The 22,680-nt window shown below is 34.4% G+C and overlaps 1 protein-coding gene across 1 annotated transcript in view; it reads left to right on the top strand.

The window, feature by feature from the left end:
* LOC111045340 (LIM/homeobox protein Lhx5) overlaps positions 1–22,680 on the top strand; it is a 91,314-nt gene that overhangs the window by 15,232 nt on the left and 53,402 nt on the right. Inside the window, exon 2 of the mRNA XM_022330730.2 lies at positions 14,181–14,388. Coding sequence (XP_022186422.2) covers positions 14,216–14,388 — 173 coding nt within the window. The 5' untranslated portion in view covers positions 14,181–14,215. The remainder of the gene's footprint in view (positions 1–14,180; positions 14,389–22,680) is intronic.

Below are 22,680 nucleotides of genomic sequence, written 5' to 3' on the forward strand. Positions count from 1 at the left end.
ATGAGATTCAGGACTAAATGAGTAGTGAACGTATAAAGTCTAAGCAATCAACTTCTAAAAACCTTTCCGATCAATAGGTTAGTGCTCAAATGAAAACTTGAAATGGATTAGAAGATTCCACACAAAAATATATCAATTTTTTCAAATCTCTTCTCAATTGTTGTACATCCTACATATTCCCTTCTCTGTTCAATAATTCAATCAATTCAGTAGTTTGAAGTCGCACACACATTTCCTCTGTTATTTGAATTGATTTGTGAGTAGGATATTCTTCACCAGAGATATTATTATTTCATTTTAACTCGTAACTTCAGTTCGATATCCATGACTGAGTTAATTGAATTGTAAGTATGAATATAATACCATAAAAAGTTGAGAAATGTGTACTCGCAAAAACTTGTATTACTATCAAAGTGATTTATCTAGAACAATACGATAAATAGAATGTAAAATAATGTACATCTATTTCATAAATATCAATATGATGGATGTTCATGAGAATCACCTGAAAGATTTTTTTGAAAACAGAAAGTTGAAAGAATTTGAAAAATGTGTCGAAATATATATTATATGTATAGATGTAAGTCATGTTTAAGATCATATTTGGGATTCTTCTATCAATTAGAGGAGAAAGATATATTATGAAGAACTTCCATAAAAGAGATATGCAGAGATAAAGAGATATGAGGAAAGCGCATGAAAAATTCCATGTGTTTGCTGATAATTTGAAACCTATTGATTGGTGGAAAAGCAGGCACAGCTTGTGTGGCAAGTTTGGTGTTTGTAGGGCACAAATCTAGTGAAACTTGATTCTTGTCACCGACATTTCTCTCACTGATCGCGAACTCGCTTTCGTCTCAGGAAGCGGTGGTGCGCAGGCCGAAATCCGCTGAAAAGGACGTCCCTTTCACGCTTTGCGCAAGATCTGAGCGTGAAGCGTCCCCTTACAAAGCGCAAGTCCAATATCAAAAGCGACACTGTCGAAACGCCATTGAGCTGTTCAACTCTAGCTCAATAGCGTGTTGGAGGTAGACACTCTTCCACTATCAGTCAAGCCAATGTGGTATTATTTCTCAAATTGGTAACAGAACGGATTCTGAACCAGCAAAAACGTCACATCACAAAATAAGTCTCAGTTTCTGAAAATGTTAGTTGAAAGATGTAACACATCAAAATTGAATTCCACTTAATTTTGAGGAAATGAGAGTATGATTGCATTTATCGAACTGGAAATGATTCCCTTAAAAAATAAGTCTTATAATTCAAACTCTAATATAATCAGAAGGAATTCATAAAAAAAAGTTGTTATAGGCTTGAAGAGAATACATTTTTTCAACAGTAACTGACTGAATTCAGTTTACAAAAACGAAATCATCCCAGTCATGGGGATGACAAAATGAAGTTGGAAAGAGTTTAGTGGAATCAAACTACGATGTTGAAAAATGTTTGCAGACTTATCGCTAGAGCAGAGCAACCATTACGATCGCAGCTGTTGAGACAGCACCATAACACCATAGCCTTGAAAAGTACTGCCGTAATGAAGAAATAGTTGACTCTCTTGCCACGTCTGAAGCATGGGTGCGTAGCCAATTGTGAAGACCATGTTTTTTATTCGGCGTCTATGATTTACATTGACATGTAACGAGACATAACTTAGGTGACGATGAATCAAGACGGAACGCAAGAACAGGACAAGATCTCCTGGACTAGCTGTCAATAATTTATTGTAGATCTGCCTATTCATGAAATTCAAATAAGAATTCAACCAATCAAGTGTCTGAAGCAATAAGATATGACTTTTGAAGATGAATTCAATTCATAATATAGATATATTTCATCATTACTAGAACTGGAATACAAATAATTGCATAATTATATTTGAAACTTGCTTCAGTTATTATTGAAAATTGACTGGAAGCTCTCACATCATCATAAGTTTATCACAAATCTTGATTTTCTTTCTTGATATAAAACCTTGATTTTCTTCAGTTTTTCAGGCTATGAGTTTAAGTTTTTCTAGATTGTAATGAGTGTTAGCACTTTCTTAAATTGAGAGATCAACGAGGGATTAAAATCACATTGCTTTGATAGCTCAGACATTTTTGACGCTTATTGTGAGAAATAATTCACAAAAAAATTCTTTTCTTTGATTGAATTCATAACTCGACCTCCTCCAAATATTTGATGAAACCTATAAAAAATTGCCTATGTTACAGTATCTAGACATCTATACAAAATAATTAAAAGAAATTGTGCAGGGGATGAGTAAGCGTGAATCTATCATTTTCGAATATTTCATATAAGAATCAATTTCATTTGGTATTTGTCTGAATGCTCATGAGATCAAAATCTCCACAGTAGATGTTTGAGTATGATTTGATGATGAAATGACTCAATGTTACAGATAATTAAGATTATGCTAAGATGATTTGCAAATATTATTGATTCCACAGTCTAATTACTCAATCTATCTCCAAAACCCTTTTCCATTCATCTCATCTCTCTATTCTTCCCTATATCATTCACATTTACACACTTTTGTGCATTTCACAAATGAATCATATATTATGTTCATGAAAATATCTACATGATAAAATAATTGGACATGATTAAATAAATGAATGGAATATTAAATCACGTGGCATAATTAAACATTGGATTTCAACCTTCAAGACTGATATGCGATAAACAAATGAGAGATACCCAGAATTTAATCAAAGTTACTCAATCAACCTCAGATCCCTAAATACCGTTCTTTTGACTATTATTATTGTATTGTTGTTATTCATTTTGTACTCGCTGACAGAGGAAAGTTAAGGAAAGTAAAGTATCACAGCATCAAAGGATAAAAGTATGACCTTTTTTCGTCTGCTGTGACCTTTTTGGAGTCAGTTATCAGTCGTGCTGCTGCGGCAGGTCAATTCACTGCTGATTGCTGATGTCTGAAGCTTGTTTCTTGGTGGTATTGTTTTTGATGTGCGTTATTAGACCGAGACGAATATTTGGCCGGATGAAAAATTGTTATTAGCCGAACGATCAGCTCCCACTTCCTGTAGCTCAGTCATGCAGCATCATTTATCTGCTAGTTTGATTCTTTTACATTGTTTTCAACCAACTGTTTTGTACTGACTAATTGTGCATTCATCAAACTGTAGTGTTCTAGTAGTTTCAGAATGCAATTTTATTCATCTATTGAAAGAAGTAGTGTGTTTCTAACTTTGTATGAATATAAAATATCTGTTGATAGTGGTATTACTATTCATTGTATAAGTATGAATATACTCTTCCTTGAGACGTTGTTATTTATATGTTTTATTCGTTCAAGCTGGATTTGCACCCATCAGTATCAGTGTCTGTTTCCGGTTGAGTAAATTCCTTTTTTAACATGTGTTATTATTAGGATTATTCCCACTCAGTCTTGACCGTGCAGGTATGAGTGATCCTATAAGAACTCATGGCAAGAATATTTTCACTGAACCGGACCCTTACTCTGATACTGATATGTTTTAATCCAGCTTGATCTGTTCTTTAACATTATTTTCTTGTTAATGTCACATCACAATGAGTCTGAGTTAATTGAGGATCATGAGTCGAACACCAAATTCAAATCCACAAAGAAAATATTACGAATCTGAAGAGGCATCAACCACAAGCATAGAACCACCTATTTACTGCTTAGTTTACTCCTCTTCTTCTATATTTTATTGTTTTTAATCGATACCAACCACAAATAATTTGAGATATCTCTCAACGAATCTTTGAGACATCAACTCCATTCAACAGATATGAACTCAATTTATAAGTTTGCTATCTAAAGAGTAAAGAATCTCTATAAGTTAGTAAAATCATCCCTTCAACATTAATACATCCCTTATCACGCGTATTTTTCAGATTCACATAAAAAATTGTAGTGAAACACTTTGAAATAAAATTCTTGATACGTAATAATTATAGGATAACCAAGTGAATTGCATAGAAATATTTTTAATAATAATAAATTAATTTATTCTCCCAATTGATACATTACATATAATCAGAAATTATGAATAGTAGGGTACATCACAACAATATTGCAAATTATAAAAATAAAGATAATAAAATAATACAATTACACGTTGTACAAAGAAATCACAATAACTCATCTGCATCAATAGAAGAATAAATAATTTCAAGTACCCCGAGGACTAAATTATTTTTGAAGTGAAAATTGCCTCTGATAATACTGTACTTTCGATTGAATAATTGTTTTTACTGTAACAAACTACAATATTCTTGATGAATGACTTTGGTACAGCCTGGAGATTCCCAATCCATCTGAGGTATGACACAAATATTCATTTAGGAATTGAACTATTAGAAAAATTGAGAACCATTATAATTCTCCAGCGTCCACAGATTCTCATTTAAAAGAGATGCATGAGCAAATTGCAAATATTCGCACAACAGTTTAACACTTTCTTAGTTAACAAAGAAAGTTGCTTAAAATGCTGTTATCTAAAAATATCGAAGTAGAATCTATTCAAAAGATGTTTGGTTAATAAGCGTAACAAACATGCAAAAGCATGGCACAGTAAATCTACTCGAAAATCACAACCATGGTTTAGGAGTTTACTTCTTATTGTACTCATTTATTACTTATCAGCAATGAAAAGAGTGTGGGCTCAATTCGAGCATCAAGCAATAATGTTATGGCATTAAAAACATTGAGGATGCAATCGCTGTTCTACTAAACTTTATGGATGTTTATGATCATGTTCTACTATTTCATCAGCCTTCAACATTTTAACAATTAAAAATGAATCAGTCTATTGTTAGGTTCAGTTGAGCTTGGACATCATCACCTTACGAGTCACATACTGTGATCATCAAGAGCCCGTGAACATAATTGAACAACGTAATTCAACGGATTTGTATTTCAATAGATTGGGGTGAGCAAAATCAATTTCTATTATTTTATAGTTAACACTACTCACATCTGTGTAAAGGATGATGTGTTTAGGATTTGAATAAATGACGAGGTTAACAGGAGTCATATTTATGTGACTGTAGTCAAAGTCAAACCATAATATTCAGTTACCAATCTAGAGTAGTTCTACTAAGAATAGAGCTCTTGTTAGAGCATTATAGAAAGTTCGGAATATAATTAGGTGGCCTGAGTGATTTTAGCATTTTGTTGATCTGTTGAATCCTGATATATCGAAAGAGTTTCCCAAAATTAAACAGGAACTCCAATAATCAGATTGTCATGAACCAAAGTGTGAAGCTTCTAAGAAGAGTACGTATTGAAGATTTTAGCCTTTTAAGTAGTTTTTCATGAAACTGTTTTTTCTTTATTCATCCATTTTTATTCATTGACAATATCATTCTCAACTATGAAAACAATGTTTTGCAAGAGAATCACTACACTTTTATTAGAATAGTAGAATAATTGCAGTAGTAGTAGTATTATAATAGCACAATTCATAGTTTAATATAGTATATGTTAGTAGAATGCAAAATCACGGGCTTCGTGGGCAGTAAAATTTGTTTTTCTCATAAAAACTTCCGGTGTATAGTCTATGCACACTATTTTTAATGTAGAGATTATATTATCGTTTTGATTTAACCCCTTTTCAAACCAATATATTGCTGTTGTGTTCTATACATTAACAATAACAAATATTTCATCCGAAAACTCTTTTTTCAGATTTGAATAATCAGTTCGAATTTGTTCTCAACAAATATTTGAATTTTAAGAACACCATAACATCTTTAACCAATCATTCTGGATTTAGAATCATCTAACGAAAGAATTAGAGAAAACCAATAAAAAGTTTCTTGAAAGCTTATATTTGTCTTGAAATTTGTGAACCGTGAATAAAAAACAGGTTTATAGATTTGTCGTGGTCCATATAGTTTCGAGTAAATAGGCTTTTTAGTTTTGTATGAAGACGTATATTATCTTTCAATACCAAATTCACAACGAACATCAATACGTACGTGTTGAAAGGTGTTCACAGACGAATATCATACGTTTGATATCATACGCTTTCATTCTCGTGTGATTCATTAAGGACATCTAGCGAAATTATTACAGTTCTTGTCAACTCCATCAAATTATAATACCATTCCGCAAATTATTCTCGAACATTTCATCAGAACTTCAATCCAGGAATTGGCCGTAAAAGTTAGTGCGTGCTTAAGGCTAGCCTATTTCGCAAAGCCTTACACACGGTTTATGTGATCTGTGATTTATCGTGCAGCCCTCCTTTGCCTGACAAGAAGGTTTTTATCTTTCTCTCAGATGCTGGCGATGATGATACTTATGATTTATGAATCGGAGCGTAAACTCAAGCCTAGCGGATTTCAACGCTATCTCGGCGGTACAGCACCGGTCAGAAATGTCTGAATGGATGGGACGACAACAGATCATTATTCCGATATATGAGAGAATTGGGTACTTATATGTGCATCATCCCCACTTCACAGTTGGCGCATCATTCAGTTCTCAGTCGTTGACGATTGGATGCCTGCTCCCCATCACACAAATTGTTCATTCATGAATTAGTTGGAATAAATTGGTGGAATAGATTCAATCTTCTACTTTGTCCAAGATAAAGAATATTCATTAAAGTTGAAATATTCTCAAAGAATATTTCTGCCGCTAGATGGTTTGAGCCTACAGTTGTGAAGCAGCTTCTCGACATTTGCTACAATGCACATGATACTTTTTCACGGTACTGAATCAAACGTGGTCAGGGTATAATAATACCTTTGCATACAATGAGCTTCACATTTTGGATCAACTCCATCTTATCATTGGGGTTCGTGTCTAGTCTGTACTAATTATCATTCATAAACAATTACAATCTGTTTTTGTAGTTATGATTTCTTATGATAAAAATCATATTCGTTTGTGACGAAACGTTATATTACGGTACGTCACGTTATTGGTGAATGTGATATCCATTCAGAAAGATCTTATCAAACCCCAGCCAAAGCTACTAGTTAGATATAATCACATCTTTATTCATATCTAATTCTCCCACTGAATCTTTTCAGAGCTGATGATATGGAGGTAGCCATCACATTTATTAGCTCAGTCAAACTGCTTCTAGATTTAATGCTACAAAACAGTCGGTAGTTTGTAGCAGATGGAGATGAGAAGAAGAAGCTCCACAAAGATGAAAATAAAAATAAATCACAGGAGTAGGATTTAGAAGAAGGAACATGATAGAGGAGAGGAATTAAAAGAAAAAGAGAAGGAAAGATTGAGAGAAGTAGTGGAAAGAGGGAAAATGAGAAGGGACAAGAGATATCGGAATAAGATGAATATTTTGGAGTAGATAGAGTAGAGCAATAACAAAGAAACAAGAAGAAGAGAAGTAGGAAAAAGTACTTGCAGCGAAGAGAAGAGGAAGTAATCGAAAAATCATGTAAGAGAAACGGATGAAGAATTTATAAGAAAATGATGAATATTAGTAGAAGAACGAAAAGGAAGGAAATAAAGAAAAACAAAATGAAGAAGAGGAAGAAAAATGAGAAAGAGAAGATGATGTTTGTGAGGCCGGCGCTGAGAGGATGCTAAGAAAACTGATGGCAGGATGAACTTGGTTGAGGATTATGTAAAGTCGACTGATTTCTAGGATAGTAGGCCCAAGTTACATTATGTGAGCGATACTTGTCAAGTCAAGAGCGGAAAAACTGACTGCTGGCTCCGTTACAAAAAAGAGGACGACGTCAACTGAGAATGTATTCATAAAAATTGTGTGTGATGCCGGTAAAAGGAGATCGCTGGGAGGAAATACAGACTCTGAATGACCGAACTATGAATTTTAAAAAGGCTATCGGCCCAACATAATATGATGAGAGCGCAAATATGTCTGGCGGTCACATGTTATAAAATGTTTAAATCATAGCCGGCTTCATCCTTGCTGTTGTCCAGGTATCATGACAGCTCACCTTATTTCCGTTTAAAACCCTCGATCTAAAAATATAAATAAAAAAATGTATTCACGTTCAAACGAGCTATAAATTTTACACACATCTTTCCCGGAGACGTTCTCACTCTGTTTCTCAATTTCATTCTATTAGGTGTAGCAGCCGACCACTCTTTTTCCATCATTGCTCATCACTCCCTAGTTCATTCATTAGACAAATTTCTGATTCAGCTGGAAAATATTTCACATTAATACAAAGGACACCGCTCCAAGAATGTTGGCAGATATTTGAAATTAGCCAGCTGCTGAAATGCCCGAAAATGTTCCAGTCGTCAAAAAATGCCATGTCATGTGACAAGTCAATGCAATGTCATGTCTACATCAGTGACAAGTTGGAAAATACTTTGTTGTGATGGAATGTGAATTTCAGATTGATTCGAAAAATGAGAAATATTATCACTTGGAACTTAATAAATACTGAGAATTCAATGGCTCAAGTCTTGAAAACTGGTTATAAATTCAGTTCATTCTGTGCCAAATATAAAGAGAATATGTACCAATAGCTATGAATATGTATCGGAAAGTAGGAGAACATTATAGAAACTATCAATACCATCAGTTGCTATTTGTGCCTTACCATAAGTATCTTCATCCTGGAAATATCTGCTTATTTGAAGAGAATCTCGCTTCATAGTAAGCTTCATCAAAAAGAACTATACTTTCGCTGGAATTGCCAGAGTACTCTTGAAAGATTGATATTTTTCTAGTCTCAATTACATCTTTCATCATTACTCATATAAGTTCTAGATTTTCTATAGGTTTATTAAGCTATAGTGAACAAACAATTGTATCAGTGTGAGTGTTCCCCCAGTTAATTTATCACAATATATTGTGTATACCATAATCTTATTAGACCTGCGTATCAACTATCTAAATTCGGGAGAGAAATATTTTTGGATTAATTCTGTTGTTTCTCTACCAATCATTGTTTTGATTGTTTTGTTTGTGCATGTGTAAATGAAATAAAAAAATATTGATTGAAAGTTGGGGTTATAATCTTTGTACAGGGCAACAAAAACTCATTTCCGTCTTCTCTACTTCTGATCTCCGCTAAATCCTACAGTTTGCTACTTTTATCACAAGTATTACTTACCTGAACTTTGAATATCAACAGTTATCCTACAAAATCAAATGAATTCAGTTAACACTCGTTGATAACCTAGCAGCGTCTTGAGGAAGAACGCCGTTTTGGGAACTTCTCTTGTATAGAAGTAGTGCACTTTCGTATTATTACGACTTAGCTAGAGAACTATGTCCATAGCGAGCTTAACTTCTAACTATCGGTATTTCTAATATAAAATAGTATCACCGACGCTGCTAATTAAAGCGCAGGTCACAGTTTGAAGTGGATCTCACTAAGAGACCATTTGTTCATGAAGTGGATCTCACTAGGAGACCATTTGTTCATGAAGTGGATCTCACTAGGAGACCATTTGTTCATGAAGTGGATCTCACTAGGAGACCATTTGTTCATGAAGTGGATCTCACTAGGAGACCATTTGTTCATGAAGTGGATCTCACTAGGAGACCATTTGTTCATGAAGTGGATCTCACTAGGAGACCATTTGTTCATGAAGTGGATCTCACTAGGAGACCATTTGTTCATGAAGTGGATCTCACTAGGAGACCATTTGTTCATGAAGTGGATCTCACTAGGAGACCATTTGTTCATGAAGTGGATCTCACTAGGAGACCATTTGTTCATGAAGTGGATCTCACTAGGAGACCATTTGTTCATGAAGTGGATCTCACTAGGAGACCATTTGTTCATCACGTGCTGCTAGAAAACACAACATCAAACATATCTTGCAACATTTTCAAAACTTGAATATTGAACTATTTTCACATGAAACACAGGATGAAACACATCTTCTTCATGATTGATGATTTATAGAGTGCTGGATGAGAAATCTATACAGTTTTTCAATAATAATTTATTTATTGTGTATTCATGTCCATGGAAGACATGAGTGTTATATGAGTTAGATCAATAGCTGATGAATTAGCAATAGCAATAATGATGAATTGTGACAAACATATTGTAGCTAGCCGTGGTCGGGGTTTCGGTTTGTTAAAATTAGTAAATATTAAATAATGCGGCGATGAGGCATCAGAATTTAGTAGTGGCGCAAGTGCGAGTGCGACTGCACCGTAAATAATCAGGCATGAGGCACAAACTTAATGCACCAATGGATACACGTGACGTCACAAAAGTACTTTTCACAGAGTCAATGTTTTTTATTGACTACTGCCACGTGTACCTTCTTTAGCCCTGACCATCACGCTCACTCACTCTGTCTCTCTCTGTCACTTCTCCACTTCGTTTCTCAATTTTCTACTCCTGTCTTAATACACTCCAATATTTCTCTGGGATTCTTCATCACTCTTCTTTATTCTAATATACTTGAGTTTTTTCAATAATCTTTTTCACCTCTGCTGTACCGCTATTTCCCAGTCTTATAAAAAGTCTCCGTCTTATAATGTTTCAAACTTTCAATTCTATTCCTCCTTCTTCTTCTTTTTTTTCTTCTTCTTTTTTTATCTTCTTTCTCTTCTTCTTCTTCATTTCTTCTTCCTCCTCCTTCACCATCATCGTCATCATCATAATCATAATCTTCATTATCATTATCTTCTTTTTCTTGTACCTGCTTTAACTCTTCTCCTCCTTCTCCTGCTCCTCTTCCTTATTTTTCTTCTTCACCATAATCTTCTTCCTCCTTCCCCTCTTGTTCTTGATCTTCGAAAATTTAAGTAAAGTATGCAAAATTACAAAGTACATTCAATCGAGTAACACTAAGTGTTAAATGTTGAATGTCACAGTTACATATTAGACGATACAAACAGGGGAGGAGACCTAAAAGGGATGGCAGGGAGGAGATCATAAAGTAAGGAACTGGTAGAGAATTCATGTTATTTGATGTAAGACAGACGAACGAAAGAATCGATAGAGAAGCGAGGAGGGAGTAGAAAAAGTGTGAGAAGAAGCCGTGATGAGAGTTGAAGAAGTACGGTCGAAATGAACGTGAAAGGTTTGAACAGTATCAGAAAAAAGGCTAGCTAAGGTCATGAAGCATGAACAGTATTCCAAAAGAGATACCCTCTATGCGGAGCCTTGTCTGTTGAGTATTTCATAGTTCCTTTCAATCTGAAATAATAATTTAACAGGTTTGAAAACAAACAGCAATCATAAAAGTTCAGAACAATATTATTGAATGTATTTAATACCAAAAAACAGGAATCTGGGTGCAACACTACCATAAAAGTTGAGAAAAATGTTTTGGAATGTATGGAACTATAATATTCATACTAAGAAAAAAATAGGAATCCAGGATCGACAATTATTAGAAACGTCGAGAACATGTATGGAATTCTGATATTCTAGACTGCTTCTCGAATATTATTTGCGTGTCTGGGTAAGGTAATAATTATTTAAATTTCAATATGTATAAGGATTTGACCGACTTTAAGATTCCTGCCGAAATCCACACTAATGAAAATTATTTTGAAAAATTATATTGAGCATTCATTCTAGAGTCATAAGCTACTTACTTGAGACAGTAAAATATATTAATGCGTCTTTGGAGTCTGATGCCAATCTATAAAATGATTTGACCAACTTTAAGACTTGTGGAAATCCACACTATCAAGAATTCTTTAAAAAATGATATTGAACATTCATTCTAGAATCTTAAGCCATTTGTGACAGTGAAAAATATTTCATAAATTTTATATTATCAAGATATTTCATCAAATTATTTTCATCAAGATATTCTGCAGTAAAATATATTAATGCGAATTTATAGATTGATTTAGAACTTAATCGAATAAGGAATCTTATTTTGAGTATATTGGAAAACTAGGTCTGATAATGATGCCTATGAACAATTCACAGTTGACAATTGCATATCTAATCAACAGTGGTAGTTTCAACGAATGATTCACCGATCGAAGATCAAACACTGATTGCAAGCGGCTGCAAGTGTTGGATTCTGTCACTCGGCTGACTCCTCTTTGCCCTTTGTCTCTCTCCGTCAACGCCCCTAGCATTATGTCACTAATAATGATTGACATTGAAAATCCATGAATGTGGATGGGGATTTGATGCCTATAGTGTATTATCCATTGAAAATCTTCCACCGCAGATAGTTTCTATCAATCGTTTACTGCTCTTGTGGCTGCTATTATGTAACGTTGGAACTTATTTATTTAAAAGTACTACATATATATTTTTTAATGGGAGATGGTTCAACACTAGATTAGTTCAATGGAATCTATGTCGGTGATGGATATATGATAATTAATTTTACATAATTATGGAATGTCTCTAGAAATGTATGTTATTTACATCTTATTTCTAACGTGTGAATAACAGCTACAACATTGAGTGTGTTATATCTACACCCTTTGAAACTCCCTCTCCTCTCCAAACTTATAATATTGTCCGTGTTCTACTCGATAATTATTTTCACTATTCTCTTATTCTTCATTACCTTACATTTCCTATTTTTGTCTTGAATTAAAGTTGATTTTTCTTCACTAAACAAAAAAATAGTTCTCATCTATTTATTTAAATTTGATTTAACAATGATATCTTTCATGTCCCACTTGTTTATTTCTGTTATTCTTCTCTCGATCTCCATCTCTTTCACCATAGAGACTACTTTTCAATAGTTCTTATGCTCCTTATTCAACTTTCTTTTGCCTCCTTTGATTCCTTCTCGTTTTCAAGTAGCATCTCCTTGATAAACAATCCCTGTTACAAGTAGCTTATTTGTTTTCAAGTAGCGCCTTCTTAATATTCCCTGTTAAAGTAGTGTATTTGTTTCCAAGTAGCATCTTCTTGATAAACATTACCTGTTCACTTGAAACCTCTGTACCTATTTCTTCCCATATTCCTTCCCCCCAACCAACTCACTCGTTTCCCCTAGTTGTCAATTACTGTCACAGATAAATTGATTTCTTTTCTTCACAAAATTATTATTTTCTATCTTTTTTCTCCCTCTTTCACCTCTCCTTCTGCCTCTTAAGTGGTTTCTTCTTTTCCTTTTCTCAGTTGTACTCCCCACGCTTTCTGCTCTTCTGTTTTGTATAATCCTTCAATTCCCAGCTGTTTACTAGTAGCCAATCTTTGATACAGATTAAGTTAGTTATTCTCCTATTATCATAACATTATGCTCCTTCTCCCCTGCATTCTCCTTTTTCAACTGAAGCTTCCTGCTCACGTTATTCGATTCGAATTATTCGTAATTCGAATTGAATGAATTTTATAATCTTATGCTGTACATACTTGCATGAAAGGTAACAATAACTTCCCCAACCACATCTACTCAATACTCAGGATTTCAACTGTAGCCTACATAAGTTATGTTCATACTAGAGGTTTCTCACAATTCCTAGAACTCTTCCAGTGAATTTCAAATTATTCTTGACTGAGAAAACGATCTCCACCTTTAACGAATCCTAGCTGCTTCCTAGTAGCAAATCTATGATACAGATAAATTTTGTCATTATCTTTAAAAATTGATCAGTCAATATGAAATTATTGTGATCAATATTGATGAGCTAATATTAGCTCATATCAATTCTCAATCAATAACCTCTGCTTAGCACTATTTAACTTTGTTCATCTATGTGTAAGGCTGACCACTAACGGTGGGACATGCAAGAGAAACATTCATGTACATGTTTATCATGCACACACATGTTCATCATGCATGTTTTGTCATCAGCGAGAGGCTTCTAACATCAAATAAAACAACCAATGGATAAACTACTGAAAAATTACAAAATTTCAAAGTCATAAAATTTTGTTCGAAGCCTTCAGCTGTTTTGACGCAACAATGTATTGAAATCAAAACACTGACATGTTCTACAATATTATTATAATACAATTATTATGTAAAGCAGTATCATGATAAAGAACTTGAGTAGCTCAACAGCTGTGGTTGAAGTTCTGCACTGTTGTACATATTACATATTCGACTTGTGTATTGTACTTGTGTGCTTGTTTACCATGCTTGTCTTACCGTTAGTGGCCAGCCTAACACTATTAATAACTATTGATAGCCCTACAAAAAAAACCCCTAAGAATATTTTATCTTGATATACAGTACTACCTACCTGTAGTTTACATTTTTGGAGACATTCTATAAAAGTTGTTGGTGTGATGTGGCGCTAATATGAGTTATGTGTGATTGATAGGTCGGGCTCCGGGAGCATCATCGTCAGCCTCCACGATGATAATAGCATGCGCCGGCTGCGACAAGCCGATCCTCGACAAATTCCTGCTGAATGTGTTGGACCGACCCTGGCATGCTGAGTGCGTCCGATGCTGCGATTGCAACAGCAACCTCACCGACAAGTGCTTCAGTCGAGAGGGCAAGATCTTCTGCAGGAACGACTTCTTTAGGTAGGCACGAGCATTCCTTCACTAATGATCATAGGAGTAGTCACTAAGTCGATTGAATAAAAACTAGAATTTAGTAACTGGCAAAAGTCATTAGTTCTAGCTTAACAAATAATATTAATTAATATAGAAATAACTGAATAGTTTTTAATTAGTTTAGTTTAGTTTTTTAAGAAACCCTTTCTTTGAACTTTCTCATAGAAACACTACTGGTCTCGGTTTTCAAGTTATTTTTAAGTTCCCTCTTCTAATGTAAATGCAAATTTGAGAGGCGGGCAATGGTGCACCATCTCTGAGTGAAATTGGGGAATTTCAAGCTCTAAATTGCATGTGTTATTCTAGATATTGGAGATTGTCGATCATATGACAATTTCAAAATCAGGTTTTATTTATGTTTAAGAGAAAAACAAACAAACACTCGTCCTTTGTACAATTACAACGGTTCGGTGAAGGCTTGAATTGGTGCTTGGAATGTTGAAGTCCATTCCAAATTATTCAGTTAGAATAAAATGTATAACTGAATTTTAAAAATCTTGAGTAAAAAAATTTTTAATGAGAAGTCAGGCTATGATTACATTTCAAATGTAAACAAACACAAAGCAGACAAATTTTTTTACTGCTTGAAATTTAGCAATTTGACTCATAGATGTATGTGTCATCCATCACCCGCCTCTCCAGTTTACTATGTTATTTCTATATCAATAGAACAATTCAAATAGCCCTATTAAAATACTCTACTACAGATATGATTATACAGCTGACTCGAATCATAGTAGTAGATTTAAAATAACTAAGAATTAGATATTGCTAGCTTTCATACAATCGACCTGTTTTGATTTTGTGTTTGTGTAAATGATAAAATGGAATAAAAATTGAGATTAGCGTATGAATAGATTCCCAATACATTTCGAAGTAATAGATATTTTCAATTTTCCTTGAGGTTTTAGAGTACGTTCAATGATACGCAACTTATTATTATTTATTAACATTTTGTTATTTATATAAATTATTGTCACATTTCCTTGAGGATTGTTCAATCCATGTTTGATAAAAGAATCACGCAGGGTAGAGAGAAAGCTCATGAAATGAAAATAAAGAGAACTGTGAAAACACTTTATAGGTATCAGGAAAGAATTGAATTTTCAGATTTCCCCTTTTTCCTTTCAAAATAACGATGTAGTCATAAGATGATGTCAATCATTTTGATGACTGAAAAAACGTGTGGAAAAGCTTCGGGAGTCTGGCAGTAGAAGAAAAGTGCTTCCAAGGCAGCAAGGTAACTTTGCCGCTGAGATGAATGTAAATTGTGATCTCATCGAAACAGCTTGTTGAATTATTCGGTTGCAGGTCCGTTTATTCATTCCAGTTAGAGTCTTTTTCATTCTATATATTTTTCAATTGAGTTTGAAATGTTTCAAAACGATTATATGATCAAGATCTATGATATGAGACTCACTAGTGTTGATTAAACTTAGAATTAATTGAATGAGTGAAGCGAATTCTATGTTTCAATTCAATCGGCGTTTGTCTGTTTCTTTGTACCGCAGTTATGGTCCGATTTGGATGAAGCGAATTCTATGTTTCAAGTCAATCAGCTTTTGTCTGTTTCTTTGTACCGCAGTTATGGTCCGATTTGGATGAAGCGAATTCTATGTTTCAAGTCAATCAGCTTTTGTCTGTTTCTTTGTACCGCAGTTATGGTCCGATTTGGATGAAGCGAATTCTATGTTTCAAGTCAATCAGCTTTTGTCTGTTTCTTTGTACCGCAGTTATGGTCCGATTTGGATGAAGCGAATTCTATGTTTCAAGTCAATCGGCTTTTGTCTGTTTCTTTGTACCGCAGTTATGTTCCGATTTGGATAAAATTCGGTATACAAGTACTTTGAAACAAGGCGCAGAAATGTATAATTTGAAATTTTTAAATTCATCCCCGTTTCAAGATGGCGGCCCTCTATTCGGAAATTTTACCCTAAAAATCAACCTCACTCTTCAATACTTTATCGGATCAGATTCAAATTGACCTCATTCTTCTCAGCGCATCAGAGCGGTATTATTTCATGTATCACATGTTCAAAATTTTTTAATTTTTTTTCAAAGTCCCATTCCAAGTTTAAGAATTTTTATCCTCCCAACCGTGCTTCTGAGCCCAAAAGTGTAGAGATTTATTCTTCAGCGCTTCAAGGTAGTCTTATTTCATGTCAAGAATTAAAAAAAATTAAGTATTCGATAATTTTTCCCCCCCAAGTCCTCAATTCAGATTTCTTATCTCATCAACCAAACATTCTAGCTCAAAAAGTGTAGAACACTTTGGGTGGTCTTATTACATACATCACATGTTGAAAATTTTGAATTTCTAATAATTCTATAATTTATATATATAAAAAGTCCCACGTTTCAAGTTTCAGATTTTTTATCTCTTCAACCGTGTATCCTAGCTCAAAAGTGTAAAGAACTTCTATTTCTCAGCGTCCTCCACCGATCCTTGCATATATCATCATACTCTAAATCCAATTTGTATGTGTGTTTGTGTGTGAATAGGTGGGAGTGTGTGATAGTGAGTGTAGCGAATTCTACTGTTCTCCGAACTACTAATTTACTAAGTGGCGACTTTTGTAGCACCAAGAAAAAAAACATTGGAGAAATTTGACAGAGTTTAATATTTGTTGAAACAGTGAATGACCACTTTAATATTGGCGTACAGGCTAATCACCTGCCATAAAGGAATATACATAGTTTTCTCTTATAAAACAAAATGGGCAGAATAACACACATTAAATATGTGAAATAAAAGTTCATAATCAACAGCGATTTATCACCATAATTTGAAATGCATCATTGTAAGAGTATGCATCATGGTATTTTGTGAAATACATTACGTGGATACATTCTCATAACTATATATTCTCACACTGCAACATTTATCTTATTGAAATGAATTATAATATAATGTAGAGTGATCAAAATCAAATTAGTATAGTGAGAAACTATCTATTGTGAGTGGAAATTCATCAATAATGAATAGAGAATTATCATAATCAACATCATAGGCATTCTCTGAAGCAAACATGGAATATTCTAAAACCAAAATAATTAGTGTAATACAGTTTTATAACCCACAGTGAACTTAGACATGAGAAGAAGATTCTGCCCGCTCTTGTTGTCAGGGAGAGGTGGGACCCACTCAGCCTCTATCATAGTTGGGCAAGGATGAGTTGGTAGGGAAGAGCGAAGAAAAATTGTTTATGTATAGGGCATTATATTATGGAGTGGTATAAAATGGGTGTTCAAAGCAAGCCACAGAGTCAGCAGGTGAAGGGTGAAGGGCTTTGATGTTGACCGTACTCAGTTGGGCGCTGCGACCCAACACCCGAGACTAGTAAAAACAACTATAACTGTTGGGACACACATAAAAGTCTGGAGTGAGCGGAAGCGAACGGAGAGAAAAAAGCGAATAGGAAAAATGAAAAATAATAATCTGACCGCTGGACGGACCTATAAAGACGTTGCGGCTTGGCAGAAAAAATAAGCCGCGCTTCAAAGAAGACCCTGCGACTGCACTGTTGTAAATTATGACAGTGCGCTGCGCGTCCTCTCTCTGATCGCGGCGAATTTCGACCGGTGCTTTATTGTCAAGAATTGCTGTGTAGAGGATAGTTGAGGAACTTCTCAACGATGAAACGAGAGGGTTTGCTAGTCGATCACAACTTTTGCTTGAAGTTGCAGAAGCAAGGTCTCTCACCATGTTCCCCACTTAAGATGAGAGAATTTATTACTGTTACAAAATTTCTCATTGTTATGAATGAGTGTGTTACTGTTAACTGTAATGGCAGGGTTTAGATAGAGAGACAGTCGTGACATCAATCTTGATTTTGGAGCGAGAGTCAATATGTCTATTCCCTAATATGTAATTATATATCAAAATATAATTATTATTTAACGAAAATCCTAAATAAATGCTGTAAATCACCCCGAAGACTTCGGGGTGATTTACATAATTTATTTAGGATTTTCGTTGAATAATAATTATATATTAATTAGCATTTGAATAAATGCATTCTCTATTTAATTCCATCCATATCAAAATATACTGCACTATATAGGCTATACTAAGATATTATTCTCGACTATAATAATTCTTCATACTAATAACACGTTAGCTGCTCATCAGCTCTAGCTAATTAATGCAAGTAAACCTAACAGCAAGTAAACAAACATTAATATGGCTGTGAGTCTAGACCCTCTTCTATAGACCTTGGTAATGGGTTACATATATGGAATCAAATTTTAATTCTAGACAATATAATTGATGGACAAAAGGTTCGATTAGACAAAGGAATCCGTCAAATTCATTAGACATAATTCTTGGAAGGAGCTTGAACAAGTGTCATGAGTTTTGTACTCATGGTAGTTTATGGGTACATGAACAGAGATCATACAGACATCTCATGTTGGGATCTCTGAATGATTTATTGTGAGGAACTTCAATAAACGAAGTTAATTCAGATGATACATGATGAACATCGTTCGTGGAAACGTTTTCTAGATTATGTTAATTCAAAAAAAGATTAAGAATTGAAGATTTTCAAATTATTCCGTTTTCATTTGTCCCCTCTGAGAAACAGGAAACATTTGATAAAAGGAGAATTATAAAGATGAAGAATACTAGGGTAATTCAGATGAAACAAAGTTCAAAGAATAATTGAATGTCTGAACTTTGTGTTTCATAGAGTGTATTTCCATACTATTCTTTTACCTCGGAGGAAATTAATTCAAGCTGAGTTGAGAAAAACAGCACATTCTTTAGTGGAAAAATTGCCAGTCAAAAAACGTGAGCTGTCCAAAAATTCCGGTTGGCATTATTGTATCGATCGTAACATCTGATCCATAACTGGCTCCTTGGCATCACGGCCTTGTCTAGAATAATTATACGTTGCTGGTAATTTTGTGCTCTTCTCACTGAACTACTTTCATTTAAGTGCATAAATACCGTCGATAATAATAGTTGTAATCGGTGCTTTTCGTCGTCATAATCGTTCCAACTGCTCAACGATTCCCTGATCAGGTCGAAACCTTATGATATATAAAGATTTCAAACGGGAACAACAACCTCTATCAAGAACCATCACTTCAGGAGCGGTAAATAGCCCTGGATCTGAGAGAGAGAGAGAGAGAGAGAGAGAGAGAGTGAGAGAGAGAGAGAGAGACAGAAAGAAAAATTGTTGAAACCTACCGACCAAGGATGCTCCGTGATAATAACAAAAATTATGCTTGATTGAATTTAATAGTTCTCTTTCTGGGTCTACAAAAGACTATCAGTTGTAATAGAATAATAAATAGTCTTTACCACATTATAATAGCAATGCTTATTCTTGAAAACATTTTGATAAAATCCAAAGAATAAAAATATTATCTGGAGATTTCGATTAATTTATTGAATATGCTTACGTTCTTAATGATCGAACATTAAGACACAACATTCTTATATGTATAATTTCCATACATAAGTATAATCATGTCATAGTATAATACTTCGGAATAAAGTGATATTATTATTCTATTTCGGTAATATAATTACTGAAACCGGTAAATAAAAGTGTACTAGTGATTGTATGTAACAAAGCTATCAAACAGCCCTATGAAAATAAAATAATGCTTACTAAAGCCAAACCTTTATTAATCGTTCTGTATGATACAAACAGGATAACAGAATAGAGGTTGATAATTATTGTGAGACAAGTAATATCACACTCACTTAATATCTCAACTCCTATCAGTCAAATTAATTATTGCGGAATACGATCCATGTTCGGAAGCAATATTAGCATCGCCCCTCATTGAGCGTGAATATTTTATGTCAAGATCAATCACTATCTCGAGATCAATACCTCATTAGTTCAGATGTTACGTCTTGATAATTAATGCTGCGATGTAATCCACACACACTAAGGTTTATAAGAAGGAGATCCACAATGAGTTAGCGTTCACATGATATTAAGGAGTTTGCGAAAACTTCCTAGAAGGATTAACAAGGAGAGTGGTACTCAGCTTAATATTGAGTTATCTAGTATCTAGAACTCTAACGGAATTCATAATATTGATTGAAATATAGAACATTAAAATCGGTTCAAATAATAATGAAGTAATGATTGATTTAAATAATAGTTATAAAGTAGTTGAGATACGAATTTCATAGATACTGTTATCAGCTAACGAGAGTGTAAGGTATTAAATTGTTCCAAAAAAATGAAGTGTTCTCGTATGTGATTGGCGGAAGGTGTATAGGGCAGTAGATCTCCAAATTGATATTGAATAACAATAACAATAACAATAGAGATACGCGATCTATGAACTGAATGCTCGCCTCTCACAGTGAAATTCTCTCATTGAAGTTCTACAAAAGAAGTTATTCATAATCCCTAAATCGAAAAACATTAATTGAAGGTGAAATTTTTCCTGGTGATCAATTTTCCTGATGAAATTTTCAACACTAGTTGATAGTTCGATGTCAGTTCTCATAATAGATACGGTCGACATTGCATTACATCACATCAAAGTACATGGTTGTAGAGCTGATTTGGCCTTGTAATGAAATTCTATCTGATTTCTGTTATTTCTTACCTCATAGTGCAAAAGGCATGAATTTATATGGCGATCTGCTATCACCAAGGGTAAAAAAGAAATGTGATGTTTTCTTGATCCATTTCGAGCTGCTATGTATTAACACACTTTTTCTATGTAATTAAACACGACATGCAGTCAAATAATTATTTTATCAGAACTACAAAATATATTGCAAGCACCAATGTTTATACTGACTGGACAAATAAACACGACATGCAGTCATCTAAATAACTAATTATTATGATTTTTAAATATATTATTTGGATACATGAGAGAAGTTCAGAACCAATAGTTATTTGACTGCATATCGTGTTTAATTACATAAAAACGTGTGTTAAAACAGAAATGGTCGAGGATGAAATGGAAATAAAAAAGTTGATTAGTATGGAAGCACAGTCAACGTGTGAAATGTGTGTCGCTGTATGAAAAGATTATTACCTGCTTTAATTTAAGTCAGGGGTGGAAAAAGTGAAGCGATGTGAAGTTTCATTATTAGCGGTTCTTCATCTGGGTGGAAACACTGTGAAACGTCCTTAGATCAAGTACCACATGTCATGACTGCGACTGTTGAGATAATGTTTGAGTTGTGAAAGCAATTCATGTCGCCCAAAGTGACTAAAATTCACATCTTCGGCGGTAGTAAAAGAGTATTAAATTAGAAGCGCGTACAGGTGTCATAAGCAAGACTGGTAGGCGTAAAATATGCAAAGCCGTAGAGAGTCTTGACAAGCCAGCATGGAAAGCGACAATGTTACAAATGGGGTGTTTGGCGTGGGTAGGAGAAAGGACTTGTATGCTTGTCTCCAGCGGGGGTCTAGCAGGCCAGCCCACGGCTTCGGACAAAATGACAAAAGGATCAAACGATCAAAGACTCAAAGAAAGCAACTGAGTCCAGAGGAGGCTGAGTGCTTCGGTTCCCTGGCCAACTCCCACTGTCACCATTCCTTATTAAAATAATCGATGCATCCCATTCAACGAATGCTGACTATTCCAAGTGAGTCTCCTTATATCAACCTCATACTCATCTCTTGCTTTGCGCCACATTTCAGGCAACATGAAATCAACAACATTTCCTGTTTGAAAAAACAGCAAAGGAACAGAGAGCGCACGTCAAGATACCTGCTTGGGGTTCCACTTTGATCGTAGTGCTGCTTGAGCATTGCCAATGAGAAAAAAATCCGCCTCCTTCTCGTTTTATCGTCGACAATGAACTGTCATCGGTGAGAATTTCCGCTTTACAAGGCCCAAAACGCCAACCTATGTGAACTTCGCCATCTGAATATTATGTGTTCTGAGGTGGGCAGTCTCACTGTAATTTGAAATCTTTCTGCAGGAGCTTTATATCAGCAAGGTTATGTCCATGATACTGTGCTAACGAAAAACGTGACTTACTGAGAGACATGTAAAATTGTAGAGATTCGCTAGATGTTGAAGAAATTGAAAAATGATAAAGAGGGTAAGAATAATTATCAAAAACATATATTCCAACAATGCTTATTCCATATCAAGCATTTATTAGAATATTGATGTAGGTATTTTTCCTATCTTATTGATAGACATGATTGTCAAGTTGGTAATATTGATTCTACCTTCTCTCTTGTTGTTTTTCTATTTCAAATCCCAGAATAATGACTGTAATGCTACTCTGTTATACAAATTATCTTACGTTTACCA

The sequence above is a fragment of the Nilaparvata lugens genome, chromosome X (assembly GCF_014356525.2).
Source record: "Nilaparvata lugens isolate BPH chromosome X, ASM1435652v1, whole genome shotgun sequence".
In the NCBI taxonomy this organism is placed as follows: domain Eukaryota; kingdom Metazoa; phylum Arthropoda; class Insecta; order Hemiptera; family Delphacidae; genus Nilaparvata; species Nilaparvata lugens.